This window comes from Nothoprocta perdicaria, unplaced genomic scaffold, assembly GCF_003342845.1.
Source record: "Nothoprocta perdicaria isolate Ctin4 unplaced genomic scaffold, notPer1 scaffold_185, whole genome shotgun sequence".
Taxonomy (NCBI): Eukaryota; Metazoa; Chordata; class Aves; order Tinamiformes; family Tinamidae; genus Nothoprocta; species Nothoprocta perdicaria.
This window is the reverse complement of record NW_020455038.1, coordinates 1154873-1179592: the sequence shown is the minus strand read 5'-3', so window position 1 is coordinate 1179592 and position 24720 is coordinate 1154873. Positions and strand designations below refer to the sequence as shown.

General features: G+C 50.9%; 2 protein-coding genes across 2 annotated transcripts in view; one reads left to right on the top strand and one right to left on the bottom strand.

Moving 5' to 3' along the window:
- UBE3B (ubiquitin protein ligase E3B) overlaps positions 1 to 17086 on the top strand; it is a 20745-nt gene extending 3659 nt beyond the window's left edge. The window contains exons 8-26 of the mRNA XM_026036734.1: positions 520 to 625; positions 1756 to 1876; positions 2541 to 2718; positions 3161 to 3330; positions 4057 to 4224; positions 4985 to 5156; positions 5949 to 6067; positions 6735 to 6849; positions 7235 to 7334; positions 7927 to 8046; positions 9754 to 9930; positions 10021 to 10131; positions 10727 to 10864; positions 11266 to 11331; positions 13249 to 13307; positions 15113 to 15295; positions 15575 to 15686; positions 16064 to 16156; positions 16551 to 17086. Coding sequence (XP_025892519.1) covers positions 520 to 625; positions 1756 to 1876; positions 2541 to 2718; positions 3161 to 3330; positions 4057 to 4224; positions 4985 to 5156; positions 5949 to 6067; positions 6735 to 6849; positions 7235 to 7334; positions 7927 to 8046; positions 9754 to 9930; positions 10021 to 10131; positions 10727 to 10864; positions 11266 to 11331; positions 13249 to 13307; positions 15113 to 15295; positions 15575 to 15686; positions 16064 to 16156; positions 16551 to 16742 — 2500 coding nt within the window. The 3' untranslated portion in view covers positions 16743 to 17086. The remainder of the gene's footprint in view (positions 1 to 519; positions 626 to 1755; positions 1877 to 2540; positions 2719 to 3160; positions 3331 to 4056; positions 4225 to 4984; positions 5157 to 5948; positions 6068 to 6734; positions 6850 to 7234; positions 7335 to 7926; positions 8047 to 9753; positions 9931 to 10020; positions 10132 to 10726; positions 10865 to 11265; positions 11332 to 13248; positions 13308 to 15112; positions 15296 to 15574; positions 15687 to 16063; positions 16157 to 16550) is intronic.
- A 4107-nt stretch (positions 17087 to 21193) lies between these two features.
- MMAB (metabolism of cobalamin associated B) overlaps positions 21194 to 24720 on the bottom strand; it is a 4130-nt gene continuing 603 nt past the window's right edge. The window contains exons 2-7 of the mRNA XM_026036711.1: positions 24488 to 24643; positions 23694 to 23766; positions 23260 to 23357; positions 22884 to 22948; positions 22074 to 22133; positions 21194 to 21716 (exon numbers count right to left, since the gene is read on the bottom strand). Coding sequence (XP_025892496.1) covers positions 21629 to 21716; positions 22074 to 22133; positions 22884 to 22948; positions 23260 to 23357; positions 23694 to 23766; positions 24488 to 24643 — 540 coding nt within the window. The 3' untranslated portion in view covers positions 21194 to 21628. The remainder of the gene's footprint in view (positions 21717 to 22073; positions 22134 to 22883; positions 22949 to 23259; positions 23358 to 23693; positions 23767 to 24487; positions 24644 to 24720) is intronic.

Genomic DNA, 24720 nt, shown 5'->3' with positions numbered 1-24720 from the left:
CTCCTCTGACCTCATTGCTGCATGGTTCGTGTGTCTTCATTTTAGAAACCTGCAGCCAGTAATGAGATTTCTTTAAGACTGTCATGGTTAATTCCCTGTGACTTTCCTTCCATAGCTGTCACTGCTGGGATCATGACTATGTGCTGCTCAGTAACAATGGGTGTCCTTGAGTAACTCGCTGAACTTCTGCCTAATGAAAATGGCTGCTTAATTACTGGCTTGATGACAGTGGGGAAAGGGGAAACTTTAGAGATAACTGGATAACATTTAAGGTGCTCTGGGTAGGATGGATGTTCTTGCAAGAGTAATGTGCTGTGAGCTCTAGCTTACATTCCCTTGAGTCGCAATTCATTTTTTATGAACTTGTGATGATAGCAGAAGCTTTAGGAAACTTTTTCTCCAACAGCTCCTCTGCATGAGGATAGAAGGATTGGCCAGTCCAGAATAACTTGATTAGAGTGGCTCTCTTGTCCGTGGCTAGGGCAGACTCCTTGCACTGAAGTGTTTTTCTCCCTGCAGCCCTGTGGTTGCTGCACAGTTTTCAGACAATCTGCTGCGATCCTTTCTGATACACATCATGTCTGTGCCTGCTATCATGACTCATCTTGCTACTCTAACACCTGAGGTAAGTGCATGATGTAATAGTACCAAAAGTCCGTTGAGTATCACATAAGGCCCCTCGTTGTTCCATTTTATCAGCTCTTAAAATAGAGCATTAATGTATCTGTAGTTTTCAGTTGCAGCTTTCTCTTTGGGAAATGTTTGATCCTTCTACACTCAGTACTGTATTGTTCTAATACTGCAGAAGTTATTAACACCACAGGGCTGATAGGCCAGACAATCCATGCTGATAATAACATTAGAAAAATATTTCCAATATTGGACATGTCCTTCAACTGTCTTAGCATCGTGAAGAGGGCTGCTCTTACGACTTTGGTTTAACTTTGAAAGTCAGGGTTCTTCCCTTTCCCACAGGCTGCTCCCTGTGGCTTGGGGAGGGTCATTTAATGCACTTTTCAGTTTCCCCCACTATAAAATGCAAGTGCTGCTCTTTACAGGTCACAAATGTGCTTTCTGCTCGAGTAGATGTGGTGGTGACTATAACAAGTCAATACTAGCAGGCGTGGCTGGACAGAAATGAAACTGGGATATTGTTACAGAGACTTTAACTTGGATGCTTCCATAGCGAGTGTGTCCACAGAAAGCCGCAGTTTCCGTTTTAGGCCCAAGCTGCTCTTTCAGCTGTTATTTCCAGTGTGTCCATCCTTAAGTCTTATGTGTCACTCAGCTGGAATTTCTGCATGCCTTTGTGCTCCCGTCTCTGTTATCACAGAGGCAGCCAAAGCAGAAGTCAGTCTGTCGTATGGAAAAGGATCGTGGCTGTAAATAGCAAGTTAATCTAATTTAATGTCTCTGCTCCTCTGTGTAGCTCAGTGCAGGCAGAGATGAGCTTTGTGCAAAATGTGCACGTTTTTGTGGGCTAACAGTTGAAGGTTTGTCTGCCGCTAGAACATGGCATGTTCACCTCTAAGAGCTTTTTTTGGCTAGCATGGAGTCCCACTTGCCTGTGATACTAGAAATCTATTTTGTAGGACAGCCTTACATCAAAGTCTTGCTCTCTTCAGTGCAACAGTTACAAGGTGCTGCTTTGTTTGGAAAGAACACGTGATCCAGGTGGCTAGTGGCAGTTCAGGTGCATAATCTTCTGTCAGGCGCCTCAATTTCACCTGCAGTTTGTAAAATTCTCTCTTTCAGCGTCTGGCGGTGATAGAATCTCACGAACTTTTCCGCAAGTTCATCTTATTTTTAAGTCGCGAGGCCCATTGCCGAGATGTCTGCGTGTGCTTAGAGGGGAGCCACACGCTCTGCTTGTTGGGTAAGCACCTGCAGGACTTCCTTCTTACTGGGCTTGGAGGAGAGCCTTGAGATGAATCTTCATTCTCCATGGTCAGTTGCCTTCAGTCCACTGGTTTGTTTTTGTTTTTATGGTGACTTAGTTGCTTTCTAAAATAACAAAGGAGGTTTATTTTAGGATACTGCAAGTACGATTTAGCACTAAGCAATTAGGAAGATACTTGCAAATGGCAGCAAGGCCAGAGACCTGTTCTGGTGGACGTGTCGTCGTGTCCACCTGTGAGCATGATCCCTGCTAGCTTTTCCCTTGGGCTGCAGGTGAATCTTGCAGCGTGGCAGACCTGAACCTAACCTGCCTAGATAGATGTGCTGCTAAAATATATGCAGTCAGGGAACCAGAGGAACACTTGGAACATGGGAAATAAATAACTATTGATTTTCATAGCTTGGATGAGATGAGTGGCACCCTCCTGCAGCTTTCTCAGCTGCATGTATGACACATCTCTTTGGTGGTTGATGTGTGCTGGAAATGGGCTGCTGTGCGGTAGCCTCCAAAGTCATTATTCCCAGTAACCCTTCTGCAGACTTGAAAAGAGATCAAATGAACCCAAACCCCTTACTGTCTGTACTTACTGACCTGGAGCATCTGTTCCCCCTAAGCCTTTCTGTGCTGGTTGTTCCTCCAGGTAACCTTGTGTTTTTGGGCTCCTTGAACGATAAGGTTCTTGAGGAGGAGACAGCTCATTTTGTGGGTGTGCTCATTCACATGCTCTCCTACTGCCAGAAATACGTTTCACAAAAGAAATCCAACCTCACTCACTGGCATCCTGTTCTGGGCTGGTTTTCCCAGACTGTGGATTATGGGTAAGTGGTGATAGATGAGCTTGAAATCTCTCCCTTCCTCCTTCTCTCCCCACTCCTGTCTGTCACCCTCACCCCCCTTATGTGTACATATATATCTATTTATATATATTTTTAAACTGCAGTGGTTTTTGTGTTGTGAGGAGAGCAGGTTGACCCTTTGCAGAATAACCTCATAGGCATTTCAGACTATGTATATACAGTAAACACTGCTTAAATTGCTGCATTCATTCATAGACTATTACAGGAGGAAATTCATTATGAAGTGTGGTTAGACTGCTTGAACAGTAGCAGTGCTGACACGTTCAGTATGGGATCTGTAGGTCAGCTCTTCCTCTGAAGGCCAACTGCAGGGTGGATGCTTTGAACAAATGTGTCCAAATGCCACTCTGCAGTGTTTTATTCCAGCCTCCCTTCTAACTTGTCTCTCTAACTTGTCTTTTAGATTGAACGAGTCCATGCCTCTGCTGACCAAACAACTGCAGCATCTCTGGGGCGTCCATATGATCCGCATCCTCTTCAGTGATGTGCTCAGCAAGAAGCTGCTGGAGAGTCAGGAAGCAGCTCAGCTGCCAGCACAGCCGCTTTCCCCTCAGAACAGCCTTCCCATGAAGAGTCAGTTTGGGAGGGTTGCTTGTGTGTGTGTGTGTGTGTGTGTGTGTGTGTGTGTGTGTGTGAATGTGTGTGCACCATGTGCATGCGTGTCTGTCTCTCAACAGTTTGATGTTTCCACCAGTCTGAAAGCTTTGGGTAATTTCTTGCAGCAGCCGCTGCTACTTCAGGATGAGATGAACACTACTATTTGTAATTCCTGTTCAAACTGCCTCTGTGATCTGGGGCAAGTCTCTCTGGTGCCATGAGAATATTTACTTATTTTAATGTTTGTTTGTTTTTTTTCCTATTCTTTCCTATGTAGCTGAATTGCTTACTGCATGGTTTCTTGTTTCTGATACAAAATGGGGAGGCCAGCTCCCCAGGTGGAAGGCAGGGTGAAGCTGGTTTATGGGTCTGCGTGTGGTTCTGCAGAAAAGTATCTGGAAGAAGACAGCTGTAATCTGGCTGTTTTCCAGTGACTTCACATAGACTAAATCCTGTGACCTATTAGTCACTGCAGTTCTGTTACAGTTTTAAGCTCTAGATTATTGGTTCCCTTCTGCAGTGCTAGCAGCTATACAGCATTCTGCCAAAAAAAAAAAAAAAATCCATGAAAATGTACTGTGTGTGGGGTGACCTGTTTGCTAAAATCCCCATGTCAGGGCTGTCAAGCAGTTGGGGGAAGTAAATGGTTTGGAATAGAGCTTTTGTCTCCTGGGCCAACATTGTGTGCACTTCTCTTACCAGACCTTTTCAAGCGAGCTTTCCAGAAGTCTGCGTCCGTCCGCAACATTCTCAAGCCTGTTGGGGGCAAGCGAGTGGATTCGGCGGAGGTGCAGAAAGTGTGCAGCATCTGTGTGCTGTACCAAACCACGCTGACAACGCTCACGCAGATCCGCCTCCAGATCCTCACAGGTCAGGGCACAGGGGCACTTTTCAACCCACTTAAAACAGGGAGGAAAAAATTGGTTTTTCCTATTAAATTCTCTTGATTTTGTTGGTAGCTTTATTACTGACAACGTTTTATTGACTGTCTGCGTGGAAAGCTTGTTCCACCCTGAATCATACATCTGATCAATAACATTCATCATTTCTTTATCAAACATTAACTCTCCAGAATATGAATTGAAGCAAGTTTTCCTATAATGAAACCTTGCTTATTCCATATCAGCCTTAAGGCCGAGTCAGTGTTTTCGAGAAGGTTAGCAATATTAATCTTTATGTGCAAACACCTTCATACATCTTAGGAACAAATTACCTGTCTAAGAAGGGATGGAGGTGGAGATAAGCACTCTTTGCTCTTGTAGCTAGAATAGAGGAGTGAGTCCACAGCTCTGGACGTCTTGTTTCTGCTTATAGGGCTGGCCACGGGTACAACCCTGTCCTGTGTGCATTTTGTTGCATTTTGAGATGGCTGTAATGATTGGGTCACAGAATTTAGTTTTCTCCTAAAATTACAGAATAACTGATGGGAAGGAGCTGCAGATATGCACACTATTGCTGCCTGATTAAAACTTTCTTTTGTGTGCCTTAGAACTGAACAACTCCTGTTAATGGAGGCAAGTTTGTGAGCCTGGGGTGGGGGTGTGTGTGTGTTCACTTCAGGAAAATAACTGCTTTGCCAAAGGATCCATCAGTTCCCACCTTTTTGTGCTTTATATTGTTCTGTCACTAGGCCTCACTTACCTTGATGACCTGTTACCCAAGTTGTGGGCTTTTATCTGCGAGCTGGGACCGCAGGGTGGGCTAAAGCTCTTCTTGGAGTGCCTGAATAATGACACGGAGGAGTCGAAGAGGCTGCTGGCCATGCTGATGCTCTTCTGTGACTGTTCCCGCCACCTTATCACGTAGGTAGAAAGCAGAGGTTGCTCTTTAGACTTGAAACGTGAAGCTCCTGTGTATTCCTTAGGTTTCAAGAGGAATAGCTAAAGCATTACTGCCTTTGCACAGAGGTAAATAGGCAAGGCAGAGTAAAGAGAAGGCATTCGTAATAAAATACATCCTTTTATATAAATAAAATCCTAAGAAATAGAAAGAGACTTCAAAAGCATTGTCCCATCTGCCTTGTGCTGCTGCTTAATGGATATCAAGTTGCCTGGTTTGGTGACAAATATTACAGCATTGGCCTGTGGAGGGAGGAAGGAAGATTTCTTTGGCTGCTTATGGGCAGTGATTGCCTGGGTCCAGAGCAAACGCCTGGAACCCCGCTGGCTTTGAGGAGCAGTGGCCCGAGTGCTGCTGCAGGCACGTGCCCAGCTGCCCGTCACGACTCCTTTGCCGTCTTGTTCATTGGCTTGCAGAGCACAAAGAGGGGGGGAATTGGCCTTGCTTGTCAGGAGAGGGAGTTTTTCTTAGCTTGGCTGATGAAAAAGCTTTCTCTGGGGACTAGTGCACGGGTCCTTTTTGCTGTGAAGTATTAGCTTCGCTCATATCTCAGACCTTTCATACTGCCTTTTGTTAGGATCAGATATTGATCAAAACCAATAAATAAGGTTTAGGTTTTTTTATGGCTCTAGTTCCTCGTGGGTGTCAGTCATCACAGAAATAAGAGCTGCTGCTAAAGGATAATGTGCCGTTATGATATTTTCAAAAGGGAATTAAATTGGCATTTGCATATCTGGGTTTCCTTTCTTTGATAGGATTCTTGATGACATAGAAGTCTATGAAGAGCAGATTTCATTCAAACTGGAAGAGCTTGTTACCATCTCATCTTTTCTGAATTCTTTTGTGTTTAAGATGATCTGGGACGGAATCGTGGGTAAGTGCTTTAGTAGCTTGATTTGAGGATGCCACTGAACAATAAATGGCATTAATTTTGGAATTTGAAGCTGCAGGTAGTTAATACTTGACACAGAAACATAATGCCCTGTGTGTGGCTTGGAAATATATTCCAGTGTTTTGGTGTCCAGATACTGCTATCATGTCTGGCACTAAATACAATGCACTGGTCTATTTCAAATGAGAATTTGTGTACCAGACACGATGGGAATGTTAGCTTTGCCATCCAGAGACTTAAGTCTCGCATGACTGGACCACATGTTGGACAGGAATGTAATGCAGTGCTCTGAGAAAGCACAACAGGCAGGCTGCAGTCTCCATGGATGTATGATCTGTACATCAGACTAGTGGAGGGTGGGAGGGACCTATGGATTTATATATTCACAATTAGAGCACATGGCAGTTCTGACAGCTGACTGATATGGTCCATTTGTGGTGGAGCTGGCTGAGATGGCTTCGTGTGGCTAAGAGTTTCTCACTTTGTGTTTTCTGGGGGAAACTCAGTCTCCTGCTTCCCTCCAAAGGCAGTGCAGGTTGGGAGGAACATGGCTTTGCTATTCATGTTAGGCTGACAAATAGCGTGTTGCGTTTGGCCCTCCTTTTGTGTGGAGTGTCCTAGACACTGCTGCTCTGTCCCTTCCGCTCAGAGAATGCCCGAGGGGAGACCCTGGAGCTCTTCCATTCTGTCCACGGCTGGCTCATGGTGCTGTACGAGCGGGACTGCCGCAGGCGGTTTGCTCCTGACGACCACTGGCTACGAAAGTAAGTGTTCAAGGCAGGGCCTTGTGCACCCATGTGCTAGTCCTAGTGTGTTAGCTCCCTTTCGGGTGGCTCTTTTGTGATCTCTTGCTTTAAGTTGGTCTCTCTCTCACTCCATCTGTGAGATCAAGATCAGAACTGCTTCCTACACTATCTAACTTGAAGGACTCCCCCTGCTATTCTTCTGTTCTGTGATGTAATTAGCTGCTGCTCACAGGAAAGTGATGCTCTGAAAAGTAACAGCCTGAGTGTCTCTGGTTTTCTTAAAGTACACCCCAAGCTCAGGTCATTTTTGGGTGCATTGTAGGGTTTCCCCTCTCTTGCCACAGGCTGTTTAGCACACTGGGATATCTCTCGGGATCTCTGAATCTGTGTCTGTCTTTGTAAGGGACCTCAAACCCAGCGTGCTCTTCCAGGAGCTGGACAAGGACAAGAAGCGAGCCCAGCTGCTGCTGCAGTACATCCCTCACGTCATTCCCCACAAGAACGTGAGTGAGACAGGGCAGAGGGTGCTGGTTGAAAGCCAGTGACCTAGGTGGTCCTGGCAGAGAAGGGGACGTGTCTTCGATGTTGGAGCTCATGGTTGAAATGCCAGTTAGGCAAGGCTTTGTTTTTGGTGCCTTTTCTTCTATTTCCAGCTCACATATTTCTAAACTGTCCTGCTTTCTCGCACTGGGAGAGAGCTTAAATTTGTGTGGGGAGCTGCTTAAACTCAGCCAGCAGTGTCTGATGTGTCCTCAGAAAGGGTCTACATGCAGAAAGCTGATGGCTTAATAAGTCTACAGAGGTGATGCTTTTTTATATGGTGATTGGAGAGGGGCTTTTCCCTTTCGGTATTGTGAGGTACCCAGTCCCTTCCAGAGCAGGGCTTCTTCAGGGGGTTCTCTGCATAACTGGAGGACAAGGAAGCACAACCTACTGCTTCTAGTAAGTAGATTACAGTGGTGTCAGTGAGTCTGCTTGGGAACAGGATGAACAATAGCTGGTTTGGGCACGTGTGAGGAGCCTCTGAAAGCTTTGCTGTGCTGGAGGATTAGGCCCACTGTAGATGAAGACTTACAAGCCATTTTTATTTTTAAGAGGGTGCTGCTTTTCCGGAACATGGTTACAAAGGAGAAGGAGAAGCTTGGGCTTGTTGAAACCAGCTCGGCGTCGCCTCACGTCACGCACATCACTATCCGTCGCTCACGGATGTTGGAGGTAAGTGACCTGGCTTGCAGAAGCCAACTGGCAAGCCCCTAATGTGGCCTGACAAGGATGTGGTGTGAATATTTTAATCTCCTCTCTGGGTGCTGAGGAATCCAGTGCCAGTTCTGTCTCTGACAGCTTCAAGATCAGTGGGACGTGGCTGCTGCTGGCAGCCCTGGGCAGGGAGGTCATTCCTGAATGCAATGAGCTTTGTTGGAAGTTGTTCAGAACTGCACGTTGCCTGAGGCAGGCGTAGTGCAAAGCTTGGAGAGGTAAGGGACTGAACGGCACACTCAGCATTTCTTTGCTTTATTCATACTGTTACTAATTCTCCTTGGCGTTTAGTTTGCTGCTCATCTCATTCAGAATCCTTCAAAAGACACTCTTCTCCTGGTGGAGACTGAAGGGATGGTTGTTGCTTTGCCATTAAGCTGTGACAAGCTGGGAAAGTTTCCCTTTTATGTCTTGATCAGACCCTAGGATTTGACATCCATCTGTGTTACATGCACACACTGTTCCTTTGCCAAATGATCTTGCATATGTTGACATGTCTGCAGCTAAATGTCAAAGTTGGATAAGTGTGAAAGAATAAACATGCCCACTTATTCATGCAGAAGCATCAGAATCTGTGCATTCAAGGATTTGCCAGGCTCTGAAGGGCTCTTCCTCCTTGCTTTTAGCTGTATAAGCTAGGCTCTCTCCAGCTTGAACTGTTTTTATCAACAGAAGATGCTTTTCTTTCTTTTTTTTTTTTTCCTTTCTTTTCCTTTTCCCCCCCTTTTTTTCCCTAATGCCAGGTTTATTTGCTGCCCTTCATCCTGCTGCTGATGAAAAATTCTCCCCTGTTCATAGGCTGGACCCTCCTTTCCAGTCAAGATGTAACTCAAGGGCAGAAGATGCACATTCACTGGCTGCACGTGCTCCCGCTTTCAGCCGGGCGAGGGGGCCGTGGCGAATGTGTGTGTGCTCAGCCACCTGCTGGGTCTAGCTGCATTGTGGCTTTGCATTCTTTTGAACTGGCAGTTTTCTTTTGGATAGTACAAGATTTTTGTTTGCCAAAGAATCTGATCAGCCAAATTGCACCGTTTTGTGCAAGACACAGCAGTCTGTTTACTGTAGTATTTAAACAAAAGGCAGCTTGTGATTTGTATTCTCAAAATATCACTGTATCAATCAGAAGATGTACTTCTGCTCAAAGCTCCTTTGTGCCCTAACCAATCTTAATGCAGCTGTTGAATAAGCACCTCGTTTTTTCTCTTCCTGCTTTTTGTTCCTGTTGAATCTCAGCTTGTCCCTTTCTGTGTCAGGAACGCCACGGGATGGCTATGGAGCTGTGGCTCTTGGCTGCCCAGCTCTGCCTGCTTGTTCTAGCCTCAGCTGCAGGCTGCTGCCTTAGCTGGAGCACTGGGATTATTTTCCACCTCGTGGTTCCAGGTCTCCGCTGCCCTGCCTCAGAAGGCAGCCTGCTCCCGAGAAAACCTGGCTCTGCCTTTGGTTCCTGTTGGAAGTGATGTTACAGGAAAACGATGGGCCCTTGCACAGTTCACACTCCTACAGCCCTGGAGTTTTGTCTGATGGAAATCAGTCTTTTCAGACAAAAAGTTCAATGACAAATGCAGATCTGATGCTTATCTCGCTCCATCTCTCCCTGCTGTATGTTCTGTGTGGATGTTTGACTCTTCCTGCTTGAGTGACCTATGGCTCTCCTGCTCTGTATAGGATGGATACGAACAGCTACGGCAGCTTTCGCAGAATGCCATGAAGGGAGTGATCCGGGTGAAGTTCGTGAATGATCTGGGTGTTGATGAGGCTGGTATTGACCAGGATGGAGTCTTCAAGGAGTTTCTGGAGGAGATAATAAAGAAGGTGTTTGATCCTGCACTCAACTTGTTCAAGGTACGATGCAGGGCTGCAGATGCTGACCTCGATGGCCAGCTCCGAGCAGGTGCCTGCTGCTTCATCCTGCTTTTGTCTCTGCCTGTGTAGACAACCAGCGGCGATGAGAGGCTGTATCCGTCCCCAACATCCTACATTCATGAGAACTACCTGCAGCTCTTCGAGTTTGTGGGGAAGATGCTCGGGAAGGCCGTGTATGAGGTGAGGCAGAAGTGCTGTGTCTGCATCCTGTCCCTGTCGGTATAGCACTGTCCAGGTGCAGCTCTGAGAGCATCGGTTATGTCCTTGGGGAGGTGTTAACAGAGGAGGAGAGGCTGGGAAAAAAACAACCTGAGTAAATATACTGATGGCAGTGCAGCCTGGGACTTGTTCGGGGATACATTATAAAACATTTTGGAGGCATGACCTGGGATGTAATTGGTGTGTGCTCCTTGGTGCTGCAGACACCGTCTGGAATGCTGCACTGCGTTGGTGTTGCATCTTATAAGCACCCAATTGCCATATGTTACTTGAAGAGGTATGTGGCTAAAAGGAGGGTGGAAAGGCAGAATGGTCCTTTCTGCATAAGGTAGGTCTTTAAAGGAACCTTGAAGTTCCCATTTGTGGTTGTCTTTTTGCACCTGCTCCACAAACTGGTGGATTTTGAGAGGATTTGGTTTTATTAGCAAATTCCAACATGTTTTGCATCTCTATACTTCTTCTGTAAGATATAGTCTGTGCTATAGGCTTCACAGGTAGCCAGTGATATTGCACATAGTGAGTATATAGAGACTTACACGTGCACCCTTGTCTCTAGGGCATAGTCGTGGATGTGCCGTTTGCTTCCTTCTTCTTGAGTCAGCTGCTCGGACACCACCACAGTGTCTTCTACAGCTCTGTAGATGAGCTCCCCTCCTTGGACTCGGAGTTCTATAAAAACCTCACTTCAATTAAGGTTTGAGCATTACTTTTTCCCTTCTTCAAATCCCTTACTGCAGGCTGCTGTTAAAAATACTAGGCTGGCAAATGCCTTTGGGATACTGATCATCTTTAAAGACATGTGCTCTGACGGTAATTGTGTTAGCGGAACTGCATGCTAATTCTGAAGCAGGCTGGCAGGTGGCTGTCCTGTGTCATTACTGGGGCAAGCAGGGATGAGACGGGAGCCTGGAGGTGTAAACCCAGAACTGGGAGTTCCTAAGTCCTGTGTGATCTCTCCATAACCTTGAGCAAGTCATGTATTCGTTCTGCCTTGTTGCCTAGTGCCTGCTGGGGGAGAATAACACAAAAAACATGGAGATGCTGCTCCTGCTTCTAAATACTGACCTTCTTTCTCTTTTTCTGTTGTTTTGCCAGCGTTACGATGGTGATATCAGTGACTTAGGCTTAACGCTGTCCTATGATGAAGATGTGATGGGTCAGGTAGGCTTTTTTTTTGGTTACTCTACTGGATATTGTCCCTGTTTTCTGTTTTGTTTCTAAATGCCCTCTCTATGCCAGCTGGTAAGCAGCAGGATTGCGGACCCTGATGGTCCACAAGGCCAGCCCAGGTGATTCCCTGTTTCTCCTGGTTAGGCAGGAGCTCCTCCACACAGGAGCATCTCCCTCGCCTCCCATATCCACCTGCTGATGCTCCCAGCAAGATTCCTCTGCCAAGAGGGAGGCTGCCAATCGCTGCCCGTTGCTGTGCGGAAGCCGGTGGTGCCAGAAGTGGCAAAATGAGCATAAGCAGCTGCCAGAGGAACTAGGTTTGACCTCTGAGCAGGGATATCTTAGTTCTCATAAGGTATCCTTAGAGAGGCCTGCAGGCTGCCTTGCCAGCAGGATGCAGTATTTTCTCTGCTGAGCTTTGAGAGCTGGTCTGGAGCTTCTAAAGGCCAAGCAGTCTGTCCAAACACAAGTTCTGCCGAGTGCATTTTGCTTTGAACTTCTGGTAGGTACCTGGATGCTCTGTGTGGCCCTTCTGTCCGAGAATCCTGAGGAGGCTGGTAAATAACCTCAGCCTCGGTTGTGGGGAGGGCTCATCTGGTCTCCTTTTATACAAAATACCTGTGCTCTAAGACAGGCTTCAGCTTCAGAGGTTCCCTGAACTCACCCCTGGGTTCTGTGGCTTGACTCAGTATTTAACTTTGGGCAGAGACCAACTCTGTCTACAAAGAGGTTGCTGTCTGTCCCTTAAGAATTTTCTAGGACTAGGAACATTTTTTCTAGTTTAAAAAAAATTGTTTGTGCTTTCCCTGCATACCTGGTTTTCCACTCTTTTAAGAAGTGCCCGTGGTAGTGGAGAGGAAAAATTACTTTTCTTTAAACATAGCAGTTTCTCTTGCAGAAACTTGAAACGTGGCCAAAAGCCGCTTGGCCTTGAGGAGCAGAGGCTGTTTGTCACAGTCCCTCGCAGGGACTTAAACCTGCTTTTACACTTGTGCCCTGTGGTCACCGAGATAGCTCTGCTCAGCCACGGATGTTACGATGATACTGTGTGTGCGTAGCTGTAAAATACATATAGATGAGAGTACAGATGAGCCTTTGCTGTTGGTGGGCGCTGTTGTCAGCGCCAGCTCCAGCCGTAGAGCCGAGCTAGCGCAGAGCGAGCCAGCCGGGCCCTGCTGTGCTCTGGACCCAGCGTCGTGCTGCTCAGAGACCCAGGCCCGAGCTTCTAAATAAATTAAATAACCCTGGGAGTTGCTTTTTGCCTTGGCTTTTCTGCACTGAAGCAGCCAGGTAGGGAAGTCCCCGCGCTTCTACAGGGAGAGGAGCATCCTCAGCTTGGCCCTGGGCTCCTTCCTCCGCTGGGCTCTGCCCTGGCCTTGGGGAGTGGGGAGACAGAGGCCACTGTAAGCCGGGAGTAACGATCCCCTGCTCCCAGGGCTGCTGCCAAGGGGAGTCACGGCTCTGTTGTGCCAAGCACCAGGATCCCGCCGCCGAGGTTGGGCCAGGATGTCGCCGGGCTCTGTCGCTCGGGATGAGGCTGTGGGCAGATCGCTTTGGATCACGCTGCTCCCTGGGCGATGAGGAGCTCTGTGTTGCTCAGCCGCTGGCTTTGCTCCTGTGCCTGTCCCCGGGGCTCGCTGGAGCAGCCCGTGGCTTGGGGCAGGGAGGAGCTTCCTCCATCAGGCCGGCTCCCCTTGCAGCAGCCTTGCACTTCCCTACCGTTCAATCGCTGCCTTAATAGTTAAGTGGAAACTAGTTCAAGGCAGAAGCAGGATTGTACTTAAATTTAAAATTTCACCGGTTTATTGTAAAACTGAATGTTTTATGGGGAGCTATCGGCTTAGCATGGCATTTCTTTCCACTGTGGTTCCAGGCAGTAATTAGCAATACAATCGTTTCTTCCTTCAGCTTGTTTGCCATGAACTTGTTCCTGGAGGGAAGACCATTCCCGTTACCAATGAAAATAAGTAAGTACAGCAATTAGATTTTTAAGGTCACCACTGTAAAATACTTTATTCTGGTTCCTTGGGCTTGCATCTGGAATGAATTGAGATGGATTGGAGCAGAAGGAGCCCATAAATATCTTAATAGAATTTACTGGTTACAGTTCATCGGCAGAAATTGTATTAAATTCGATTTGCAAAATAAAAATTGACAATTTACTTCTTGAAACAGCGCTTCTGAGGTCAAAGGCACACAGTCTGTGAGATTCTGCAGGATTTAATGATGGTGATAGATACAGACAGATGGATTCAAAGCAATTCAGGCACACAGTCGTGAACATAGAGGGCACAGATGCTCAAAGACACCTTGGAGCAGACAGATCTTCTCAGAATGATAACATGTGGCAGTTGTATAAAGCACTGCTCTTCAGGAGAGACAGTGGTGAATTCAAATGTAGTCGACAGTCGTACTTTAGACACAGGAAATCAGAGGAGACACTAAGCCCTGCAGCTATTTTCACAGATAACCGCCTTTTAGATAGTTATCGTAAATGTCAACTCTGGAGCCTGAAAACCAAACCCACCTTTTTGTTCCCTTCGTTTTTTTTTTCCTTTGCTATCCCCTCCAGTGATCATGAAAGCAGGATAAAATCTCTATTAAGCAGGTGTGCATTTGAGCTGGTAATCTGAGGGCTGTTCGCTTTAATGGCAAATGGAAGCTGCCTCCTACCTGAAGATCCATCTGCCTTAGTTGTGCTTTGCAGCGTGATGTCCCCAGTCTCTCCCCATCTTGAGCTCCAAGCAGGGAGTTTGCATTTGAAAGGGATCTTTCTGTGGCTCCTCAGAAGCCAGCGCAGGAAGAAGGTCCTGGGTGCTGCTCCGCTCGCTTACAAGAGGAACTGCAGGAGTTTGGGGGCACGCGCGCACATGAGTGGGTGACTGGGAGAGAGAGGGTGAGGGGAGCAATCTAGGAGCACTTCTGGCTCCTGAAATCAGAGTTAGGTTGCCCAGCTGAAAACCTGCTCAGCGTGACTCTAGTAGTGTCTGTCCGGGAGCTGACAAAAAAGAATTAGCAAACTGGATTGTTGGGACTGCTTGAAAGTAGAGGAAATCTCATGTTGGCTCTACATGCTCTCCTCTAACAAGCAGAGCACCTCTTTATTCCCTGGGAAGAAGGTGGAAATCTCTTAAGTGCTTTTCATCTGTGATTCCTGCTCCAGTGAGGGCTCTGCAGAGCTTGACTTGTTAATCCTGTGGAGTTGGAAGTGGCCTGTGTTTCCATAAGGCATTTCACGCTCTGCGCTCACGCGCTGCGTAGCCGTTCACGTGTTCCAGGGGTTATCTGGAAGATGGTGATCTGCAGCGAGATGGAGAGCGCAGCCGGTGCGCGGCACTGCCAGTGCCTCTGTCTGCACAGCTGCACCCAGCAGGATCAGATCGTTCTCTGAAGTTGGGTTTGTCTGAAAGACTCGGGGAAAACTGCACAAAATCGTCTGTACAGCCGCCCTGCGTGCTGGCTGCCGCGGGATGTTGTCATCTCCCGGATGGCGTGATCGGATTTGGGCTTTGCTGCAGGCAGCATCGGAGCTCTGCCGATTGCTCTTCAAACCTAGAGCAGTCCCCATGGATCTGCTCCCTGAAAGGGCAGCTGGGCGCAGGTTCCCCTCCACATCGGGGTTGGCCATTGATTATCAACACCAGCTCATCCCTGGTGCAGGAAAGGAGCAGGCAGAGGCAGGAGGGAGATAGGGCCAGGGCAGAGGAGCCCGGCGCAGGGGGCAGCACCCGGCACCCTCACTGCCGCCCTCCCTCCCTCCGTGTCGCGCCAGGATCAGCTACATCCATCTCATGGCCCACTTCCGGATGCACACGCAGATCAAGAGTCAGACGGCGGCGCTCATCGGCGGCTTCAGGTCCATCATCAAGCCTGAGTGGATCCGTATGTTCTCCGCGCCGGAGCTGCAGCGACTGATCTCTGGCGACAACGCCGAGATTGACCTCGAGGACTTAAAGTAAGTGAGCGGCTCGGTCTGCTGCTCTTCTCCCTCTGCAGACCAACCCGCTAGGTTAGGCAGCGGCTTGGAGGCTTGCAGCAAAGCGACCCTTGCAGCAAAGCGACCCTTTCCCAACCTTTTGCTCCTCGTGATCGAAATCTGAGGAGGCAAAGGCTAATGGAGCTGGAGAGCATGTTGCTCCAAGCTAAGCTGGGCAGGTAACTGATGGGAGGAAGGGTCCGTCCGTCCTCCCCAGGGTGCTGCAGGGAGGGACAAGTGTGTCCTTTCTTTTCCCAGGAAACACACCGTGTACTACGGTGGCTTCCATGGGAGCCATCGGGTCATCATCTGGCTCTGGGACATCTTAGCCAATGACTTCAGCCCTCAGGAAAGAGCTATGTTTCTCAAGGTAAATAATATTCTAATAATAAATGAGTATATAATATATAAACAATAATTTTCAGCCCAACCTGGGCTTTGGGGGTGGTTGTGACAGGGCTGCTCTCTTGCTCTTACCTGTGTGCCTTCTCCGCTGGAAGGTGCGGCAGAATTCTGCCTTGGAATTCACCCTGGGGCAGCCCGGGAAGCGGAGTCCCTGCAAAGGCCCTTGTGCCACCTCGAGCAGCCCGTGCAGAGGCGCGTGGTGCCGGGTCAGGGGCTGAGCACGGCCGTGTTGTGCCGGGGGGCGCTTGGATGCGGGCGCAGGGAGCGGCGTGGGCCGCGTGCCCCTGGCCGGGCTGCTCCCGCTCACTGCTGCTGCCTTTCGCTGTCCTTGCTGCCTTTCAGTTTGTGACGAGCTGCTCCAGGCCCCCGCTGCTGGGCTTTGCCTACCTCAAGCCGCCGTTTTCAATCCGCTGCGTGGAAGTCTCTGATGATCAGGTAGGCAGCCCGCCTGCTCGCGCCCGGGCCGCCCCGCACGGGCTGTTGGCCTCCTGCCCTGCCCTGCCTGCCCGTCTCCCTGCTTGTGGGAGCCTTAAGGCACAGAGAGGTGGGCGCTTTGGGGCGAGGTGAAAGCCTCCTTGCACAGCCCGTCTCCAGGTCATGTTTCTCCTTATTCTCCCTCTGATCCTGTACCTCTGATCCTCCTGTTTCCCCGTGTCCTTGCAAACGGACCCTGCACAAAGTTCCTTTCCAGTAGTTTTGGGGAAGGATCTTGGGTTTGACTCTTCCCAGCAAGCAGGCTGTGAGGCAGCCCCTTTGCCCTGTGCATAGGGAAGAGGAGCTCAGCTCCCTGCTTGGAAGTGCAGGGGTGCTGCCTTTCTGCCCCTTCCAGGACACGGGTGACACGCTGGGCAGTGTGTTACGGGGCTTCTTCACCATCCGCAAGAAAGAGCCAGGCGGGCGTCTGCCAACCTCCTCTACGTGTTTCAACCTGCTCAAGCTTCCCAACTACAGCAAGAAGAGCATCCTGCGGGAGAAGCTGCGCTACGCCATCAGCATGAACACCGGCTTCGAGCTGTCGTAGCGACCGGGGCTCCCGGGGCTGCTGCCGGAGCTGCAGGCTCCGTGCACAGAGGCTGGACCAGCTCTGTGGGACCTGGCTGCTCCCTCCGGGGTCCGGGAGATGCAGCCGGTTCTAGAGTTCACGGGCAAGAGCTGCTGGGCTCAACGGGGCCGGCTCTGCTTGGGCCTCCTCCAGGGTGGAGGTGATGAGCCTGGCCCCATACACTTCACCTGTCACCCCTGTAAATCACCCTCAGGAACAACCCCCGGGGAGGCATGAAAGGAACAGTCAAAGTGCCAGATTAGTGACCACAATACCCCGGCAGGCCACGCGGTCTGGGCAGCTGCTGCTGGCCAAGGGCTTCCCCTCCCTGCCCCGGGAGCGGGACTGGATTCGAGGGTGGAAGCCAGTGTGTGGAAAGGTTCTCGGGGGAGAAACGCGGAGCGCAAGGGCAGGAGCGGCACGTGGTGGCGGCGGGGCCGTCGCCGTGCGCCCTGCTCGGGGCCGGCTGGAGGACGGGCCGCTTGCCCAGGCCCGGAGCAGCCGGCAGGGGCCGGGGGAGCCCTGGAGCTGCCCGTGGGATGTGTGGCAGTGTTCCGATTGGATCGGGAGCTGGGAAGTTGCAATGTGGTTTTGCTTCCAGAGCGCAGGAGCCGGCCCCAGCTCCGCAGCCCTGCGCAGTGCCCGCCCGGGAAGGGGCACGTTGGGCTGCCCAGAGCCTCCGGAAGCCTCTGTGGGCAGCAGTGCTCTTGCTAGGAGCTCCATTTCAGCCCTGCACTGCCTGTCCTTGGGCTGAGGGGCTGTTCCGAGCCCAGGCTCAGCCTCCGCGCAAAGCCCCGTCGGCTCTGCGGCCGGGCTCTTGGTTTCACTTGTTTGTCCCTCTGGTGTCAGTAGCCGTTTGCCTGCAGCAGGCTGGTTTTTCAGGCGGTTCTGGAGGCTGCGTGTGTGTGAGCACGAGTGTGTGTTGTCCTCGGGAAGGGCAGCACCCTTCCTGCCGTCCCTGACGAAGGCAGAGCCTGTTCCTTGCAGCGTGTCCCTCGCGCCGCCGCAGTCCTGCCTCGGCCTGGCCCCAAACGTCCCCTCGGCGCCGGGGGGGCTGGTGGCACAAGAGGGCCATGGAGGTTCCCCTGGGCACAGGAGCAGGAGCCGGAACCTCCCTGTCGCTGCGGCCGCTCGCTATGAGAACAAGCGCAGGGGAGGCCGCTGCCCTCCGCCTTCCCGGCCCCCTTCCCGGCACTCCGAGCCGGACACGGCCCCTGCCTCGTGCTCTGCCCTTGGCTGCTGAGTGGGTCCACGGAGCTGCTCCCCACCTCACCCCAGGGCCCCTTCGTGCTGCCAACAGACCAGAAAATACTTGGCACCGTTTGCCCACCAGCGCAGGAATGCCCTTTGAGTCGTCGTCTTCCTGCGTTCTGTCAAAAAAATAACCTTTTGGAAGCAATTGTTGGAAATGCACCTGGAAAACGATGTTGCTCGGGTCCTTTTTCCTGTGCAAACGCTATTGAAGGGGAGCAAGCGGGAGTGTGGGTGAAGGTGGCCCCACCGTGGGCAGGAATTCAGGCTGTGGAACAGAGCAGGTCTAGAGCAATGGAAGAGTTAGTGACTTCTGTTTTGTTTCGTTACGTAGAGAGGAGTGTGGTGTAAACAGCTGCTGAGAGCGCAGCGGAGCGGCTCTTGCACTGACTTGTATCAGGCTTGAAGACCTTACACGGCGTTGAAGACCTTTCCCCCGGGACGGTGCCGTGTCCCAGCAGAGCACGAGGAGACAGCTCCTTGAGGGCGGTGGAGGGAGATCTTTGTTCCCTCCGGAGCGCAGCCCCGGGCTGGCACCGGCCTCGCCGCCCCGCGCCGGGGCCGCTGCAGCCGGGATGGGGCCGGGGCCTGTGCGCGGCGGCGTCGGGCGAGTCTCGGAGCTGCTCCGTTCCCTGACCCCCTTTTTGGCACACGCACGGGGCTGCAGGTTTGTGCCGGGCGCTGCGGCCAGCGGCAGGGAAGGTTTCCTCGTGGGAGATTAATGACTATTTTTCTATACTAGACTTGCTGCTGTGGAGACCTTGGTACATCCCTCGTAGCAGAAAACGCAGGGAAGAGAAAATAAAGCTGGTCTGAGTAAGACAAGGGGCGTCGTGTCTTGTTGGCCCCCGGGCCTGGGAAGCGGGGTCCTGTCCCGAACGCTGTCGGGTGGCTCTGGGCAGCTCCGCTTTGGGAGCGCGGCGGGACCCGGTGCTCCGGGCGGCACTGCCGTTGTGACACGGACGCAGATGGCACTGGGAGAGCCCCTGCAGCCTCCGTGTCACCCGCAGCCGCTCCAGCCCTTCCTCCTCCTCCTCGGCGGGAGCAGGGAGTCGCCGTGCCTTGGCAGGACGCGGTTTGGGGCGTTCGTGCAGAGCAGCAGCCGGCTCTGCGGCTCGCGCGCGGCGGCAGCAACCGAGGGCCTGAGTTATAGCGAAACTTATCTCCTCCTGCAGCTCCAGCAGCGTGAACAGATGTACGGGCGTCCGATCCAATCATGCAGCAAGAGATTTGGGGGCCGGTTCTTCCAGTTTTGACAGTGTGCAAGCTAGGGGCAGCCATACATTTTACAAACTAGAATAAACGACCCTTAGCAACATATGTCTGTGCTGGCAGCTACAGCGTAATCCGAAATCAGGAACCCTGCCGGGCAGGAATGGATGGGGGCTCTGCGGCCGGGCAGCACGGATGCAGCAGCTGCCTCCTGCCCCTCTTAATGAGGTGCAGGCGCCGGATTGCAGCCTGCACAGAGGGGGCTTCGCTATTTTAAAGGCTCTATGTGGTTTAAGCCACCCTTTACCCAGGGGCTGCTGAGCTGAGGGGCAGCTGAGCTGCCGGCTGCTCCCTGTGCTTGGTCTTCTGATCCGTGCTCACTCCCAGATCCAAGCAGCCTCATCCAAGGGCAGCCTGGGGACTGCAGGAGCAGAGGGGCAGTGCTGGGAGCCAAGTGAACCCTAAGAAATTTAATCTCTACATCTCATGAAAATATAGGGGATAACCTTCCTTCTCCGTGCAAGCCCAACCATGCTAGCTTTGGTCCCAAAACAGCAGTGAGGTTTTTGGTCCCAAAACAGCGGTGCCTGCGGTGACATTGCGGCTGCCGGCGCGGGCCCAAGCCGCAGCGTTTGTCATTGGGATGTGATACAGGCCAAGGCTCGGGAAATTACTCTGTGAAAAATGCGCATTAACAATAGCCATGAAATATGTTTTAAAAAAAAAAAAAAAAAGGGTGAATAATGAGACAGCAGCATCGATTAGTGCTGGGCATTCTTCACCCTGGCCCTGCTCTGATTAAAAAGTTGATGCAAAAGCCAGAGCCACTTTCCGGGAGCAGCTTTAAGGTTGTTCCTCCTTGAATAATTGAGGAGAGGAGGCTGCAGGACCTGGAAGCTCCCACCTGAGAACTGCACTTGGTGCAGGGTGCGCTCTGAGCGTGCAGCTTTCTCCCAGCACTCACCTTACAGTGAGGGGAATTTGTCTGTACGGCTCCTTCCTTCAAGGGCAAGAGGCTTAAACAAGGGGCCTCACGGATATTCTTCCAAATTATGTTTCCAAGCTGTAGGAGTCTTGGACCTAGCTGTACAGACTGTAATTCTTTGGCTCTTCTGAATGGGTATCAAGGAGTTAGCTCATTAGGCTTGGTGTAATGCACTAATTTACATATCCAGGATGTTTTTCTAGCAGTCTTCATCAGGCAGCTGGAAAAACTCCTCACAGAGCTATTCTAATGATTCCTGAGTTTTAGTTAGCTTGCTCTGTCAAATTACTCAGCCCTGCCTTGGGTTTCTCCTTAGGGACTCAGGTTGCAGAGCTCGTCTCGTGTAGATTGATACACTTGATTGATACACAAGTTCCAGCATTAAAACAGCAAGTGAAGGAATGTTTGGGGGAAAAAAATGCAGCAAAAGCTCCAGCTGTTCTGCAAGATGAAGCATTTGGGTGACCTGGGTGAGTGCTGACTCAGAGGATGCCGTTTCTGTTCAGAAGTGCGTTGTGCTGTTTGCAGCCCCAGCTTCAGCCTGGGCTCAACTCTGTTCTATTCAGGGCTCCATGGGAAGCAGAGACACCCCTGGGGCTATCCCTAATTTTTGCAGGATCTGAACTGCAGGATAAAGGGGATGCTGTGACCACACTGTGCTCTGCACAGGGAGGGCAGGTCCACAGGGAGTTAACTCCTGCTGCCCCCACGGCTCTCGCTCGCATGAGAAGTGTAGGATTTAGCCCCTCTTCCTTTAATCTCCCTTTCCTGCACAAGCCCCGTTCCTGGCAGAGGGCTTGCTGAGAAATTCTTCACACGCATGAAAGAGGCAGCCCGTGCCAGCGAGTACATTCCTGTAAATCTACAAAGCTCTTCTAGCTCCAGCCAGGGCTGATGGATTGAAAGCAACTTAACAAAAGAAAAGCAAGCTGGGCTCAGCATTAAAGTATGACAGTTAAGGGCCCTTTGGTACAAGTAAATCACATTTATTATTTCAGAGATGGTGGACAGAGTTCCTGAATCTCTGTTCTGTATGAGCATTACAACTTAAAGAGAAGCTCATTAGTTTTTCTTCTGCATTCCTCAGAGTCCTGTCAGAGTCTTTGCATAGCACCTGCCCCTGCCCAGAGAAATTAAAATATCTCTAGAAATCAGCTGTGACCATTTGGAGTTCCAGTTTGGGGCAAACATGAATTCTGAAGTCACCCCACCATTCAAGAGATACCTGGACAAGGCCTCTTGGACAGCTGTGTTCCTTAGAGCACTTGTGAACCAGGTCCTGTTTATGTAAATGGGAAGTTTTTGGCAAGTTCACAGTCCCAAATCGAGGCTCATTCTCTTCCCTTCCTTGCCTGAGAAAAAAACAGTCTGTTGAATTCAGCGTTTTGTGATTTAGAAAGCAATAACCCAAGTCCCTTTATGGTTCAGGCTTTATATATATTTTCTCTTCCTTCCCTTCTTTCATTGCAGCATAACGTGCCAAAACGAAGAGATAGTCGCTTAGCCTGGAAACAAGAGAAAAACAGGGAAAACATTTGACATCTCAGATGTGGTTATTTTTTCCAAGACTGTAGCACTAGGAACTGCAGGACAGCCAGGCAAGGAGACGCTATGAACAAGCGAGTCTCAAAGCAGCCTTCCCAAGGAAGGCAGCTGCTCCCTCTGCACCTCAGTCCTGCTCCCGTACACGCTGTGCACAAATGCTTTCTAACAAGCTGTTTATTAAAACTTTAAAAACTAGGAAGGAAGCTTCTTGAGGGGTAAAACCCTGCACTTCTTTGCCAAGATGAGAGGAACAACACCCAGCAAGCCTCCCTAGACACAACAACAGTTTGGAGCAGGGAGTGGCTTTTTGTTCTTACCTGTTTAAATATTTGGCCACATTTGGATCTGCTTCCCCTGCTTGCACTAGTGGCACCACACTAGAACAAGAAGAGAAAGCTGTGAGTGTATTTAGCTTGCTCTAAATGCGCAGATTAATGCACTTTGCTGGAGCGCTAAACTTTATGCACCAGCCTCACCCAGGCTTCGCATAACAAAACTACTCATTGCATCTCTTCAGGAGGACTGCAAGACTTATTCAAGCCTGCTTTTGACAAGGAAACCCTGATTCTGATGGTTTTTTTCCCCAAGATGACGTCGTTCCAGCGCATCTTGGTTCAGCAGTTTAAGATGCTGTTGTTGACCGCAGTGGAAATGTTCCTCTGCTTGTCAGCAGCTCCGTGAGGACCCCCAGCTCCTCGGGGAAAACTGCCCACTAGCAGTTTCAAGGCACCATGGGGCATTTTGCATGGAAGTGACTTATGTGATGAGCAGACAGGTGTTTCCTTCTGGAGACTTTACTGGGGGAGCTTTCACCTCCAAAAGAGGTACACGACAGGCAACATCTTAAGGTAGGCAGCAACACCTTAACCTGCTACAAAATTCCTGGCTCTCCTCTGCATCAATGCACGCTGGCATCAACAGTCCTGGTGCTTCTGGACTCCGAGCTCGGATGAGCCAGTCTGGGGGAGGGAAGCCCAGGACAAACACCCCAAACCTGACTCAAGTTCTAGCCCAGTGCAGGTCGCTAAAGGGCGGTTGCTCTGACTGCAACGTGCGTGGTTTGCAGGGCAGCAATCCGATCACCTTTCATCCGTTTTACTTGGCGACACCAACAGCCCAACACTCACCACCTCTCAGCTCTGCGGCAGACAGCTCGGGAAACGTGGAGAGCGGCGCTGCTTTTCCCTCCCGACTGGAACAACAATTAAACAGAGCGTTAATGCTGCTCATGCCAGGTAGCCACCCACCTCACTGACACACAGCACAGCTTATTGCATGGCATACACATGCAGCTGAGCCTTACGTTCTGGCTAAGTAGTTGTGAAGAGATATCTAAACACAACAGTATGTGCAGGGTTAGCTCAATCTGGTCCTTCTCTCTGCCTTTCTTTAGGTCAGTGCATGGACCAAGTGCCATACAAACTGCTTTGGGTTTTTTTTCCCCAGTGGCAGACAGCAGAGTAGATTTTCCCCGAAGAAGCAAGTGGCATAAGAAGCACCTACTGGCAGTATGAAAGCTCGGAGCGGGGGAAGCTCTTCCGAGTATTTATCAATCCACTGTTCCAGCTCCAGAACTGGCTTCTCACTGAAAGATGTTCGTTCTACAGAGGGGACAAAGCAAAAATCCAGAAGAGATTCAATCCTTAGATGAAACTGGATACTACTGGGATGAGTAAGTCACAAGAGAAGCATCCTCCGCATCCCTGCTGCTGGAGGGGGCTGGCTCCCCATCCAGCAGCTGGGGCTGAGGCCCTGGCTTTGGGACAGGACCCAGGATGGCCCCATGACACAGGTCACCCACTGGGCAGCTCTAGGGACCACGTGTGGCTTCCTCGCCTGGGGGACTGTCCCCAACCACCATGTGCAGCAGTAACGGTCTCTAGCAGCCAGCATTCCTCGCAGCGCCGTTATCCCAGGAAAGGTGCTGCGGGGCTTACTGAGGTGGGCCTGCCGGGCCGAGGAGAGGGGCGTCGCGATGTTGGAGCCCACGTCCTGCAGCATGCACTGCACCTGCACGAGAAACACAGCGCTTCCGTTAGCCACCCTTTGATGCTCTGGTGAAAGCGCAGCACGCTCGGGGAGGCGACAGCTGGTTGTGCTGATTAAAGAAGATCCCACCCGTGTTGTTCATCATCCCCCCGTCTGCTGGCAGGAGGGATCAGATAAGTGCTCCCTAATTGCTTTATGAGGAGCCACATTAGCACGTGTACTCATTTTCACTGGCACACTCAGCCGCCCTGGCTGACTTTGCAGAAAGCGGAGGCTGCAGCCTCGATACCGAGAGGCAGTTTGGAAAAGCTTCCCAACGCCTCCCATCAGCTACTGCTGAGCTCCTCTGTGCAACAAAGCTCACTTGCAAAACCCCTGGGCTGGTACAGTAGAAGCTGCTTCCCACCATCGCGCTCGCCTTGCTGCCTCGTTTTGCTTTCAGATTTGAGGCAAACGTGACAAGAAGGCCCAGCTCGTGTCTGCGAGCTCCTGCAGCCACAGCACTGAACGAACTGCTTGCAGGTACGTCCTTCTGCCCATAACCAATTTACTTGGTTTGCTGCTCGCCTTCTCGGATTACGGTGATGCACTTTATTACTTGTAGTGTAATTAGGGGTAAGACTCTCAAGCATTTACTCAATATCCCCTCGGTGAGATTCCTGTGTCCGGGGAGCCCCACGTCCACAGTCAGCGGCGAGGAACTGGCTCCGGCGGCAGGAGCGGGGCCGGCTCCAGCACTCACCTTGTGCAGCTGCTCCACGAACGCGTGGCCCTTGTCGCTGCTGAGCTCGCTGGCGAGCCTGCACGGACAGAGCGAGTCGGCGGGCAGCACCGGGCCCGCACGCGGGTTTCCCGTGGAAGCGCGCCCTTCCCGGGGGTCTTCCCGTGGAAGCGCCCCCTTCCCGGGGGGGTTTCCCGTGGAAGCGCCCCCTTCCCGGGCGGGTTTCCCGTGGAAGCGCCCCCTTCCCGGGCGGG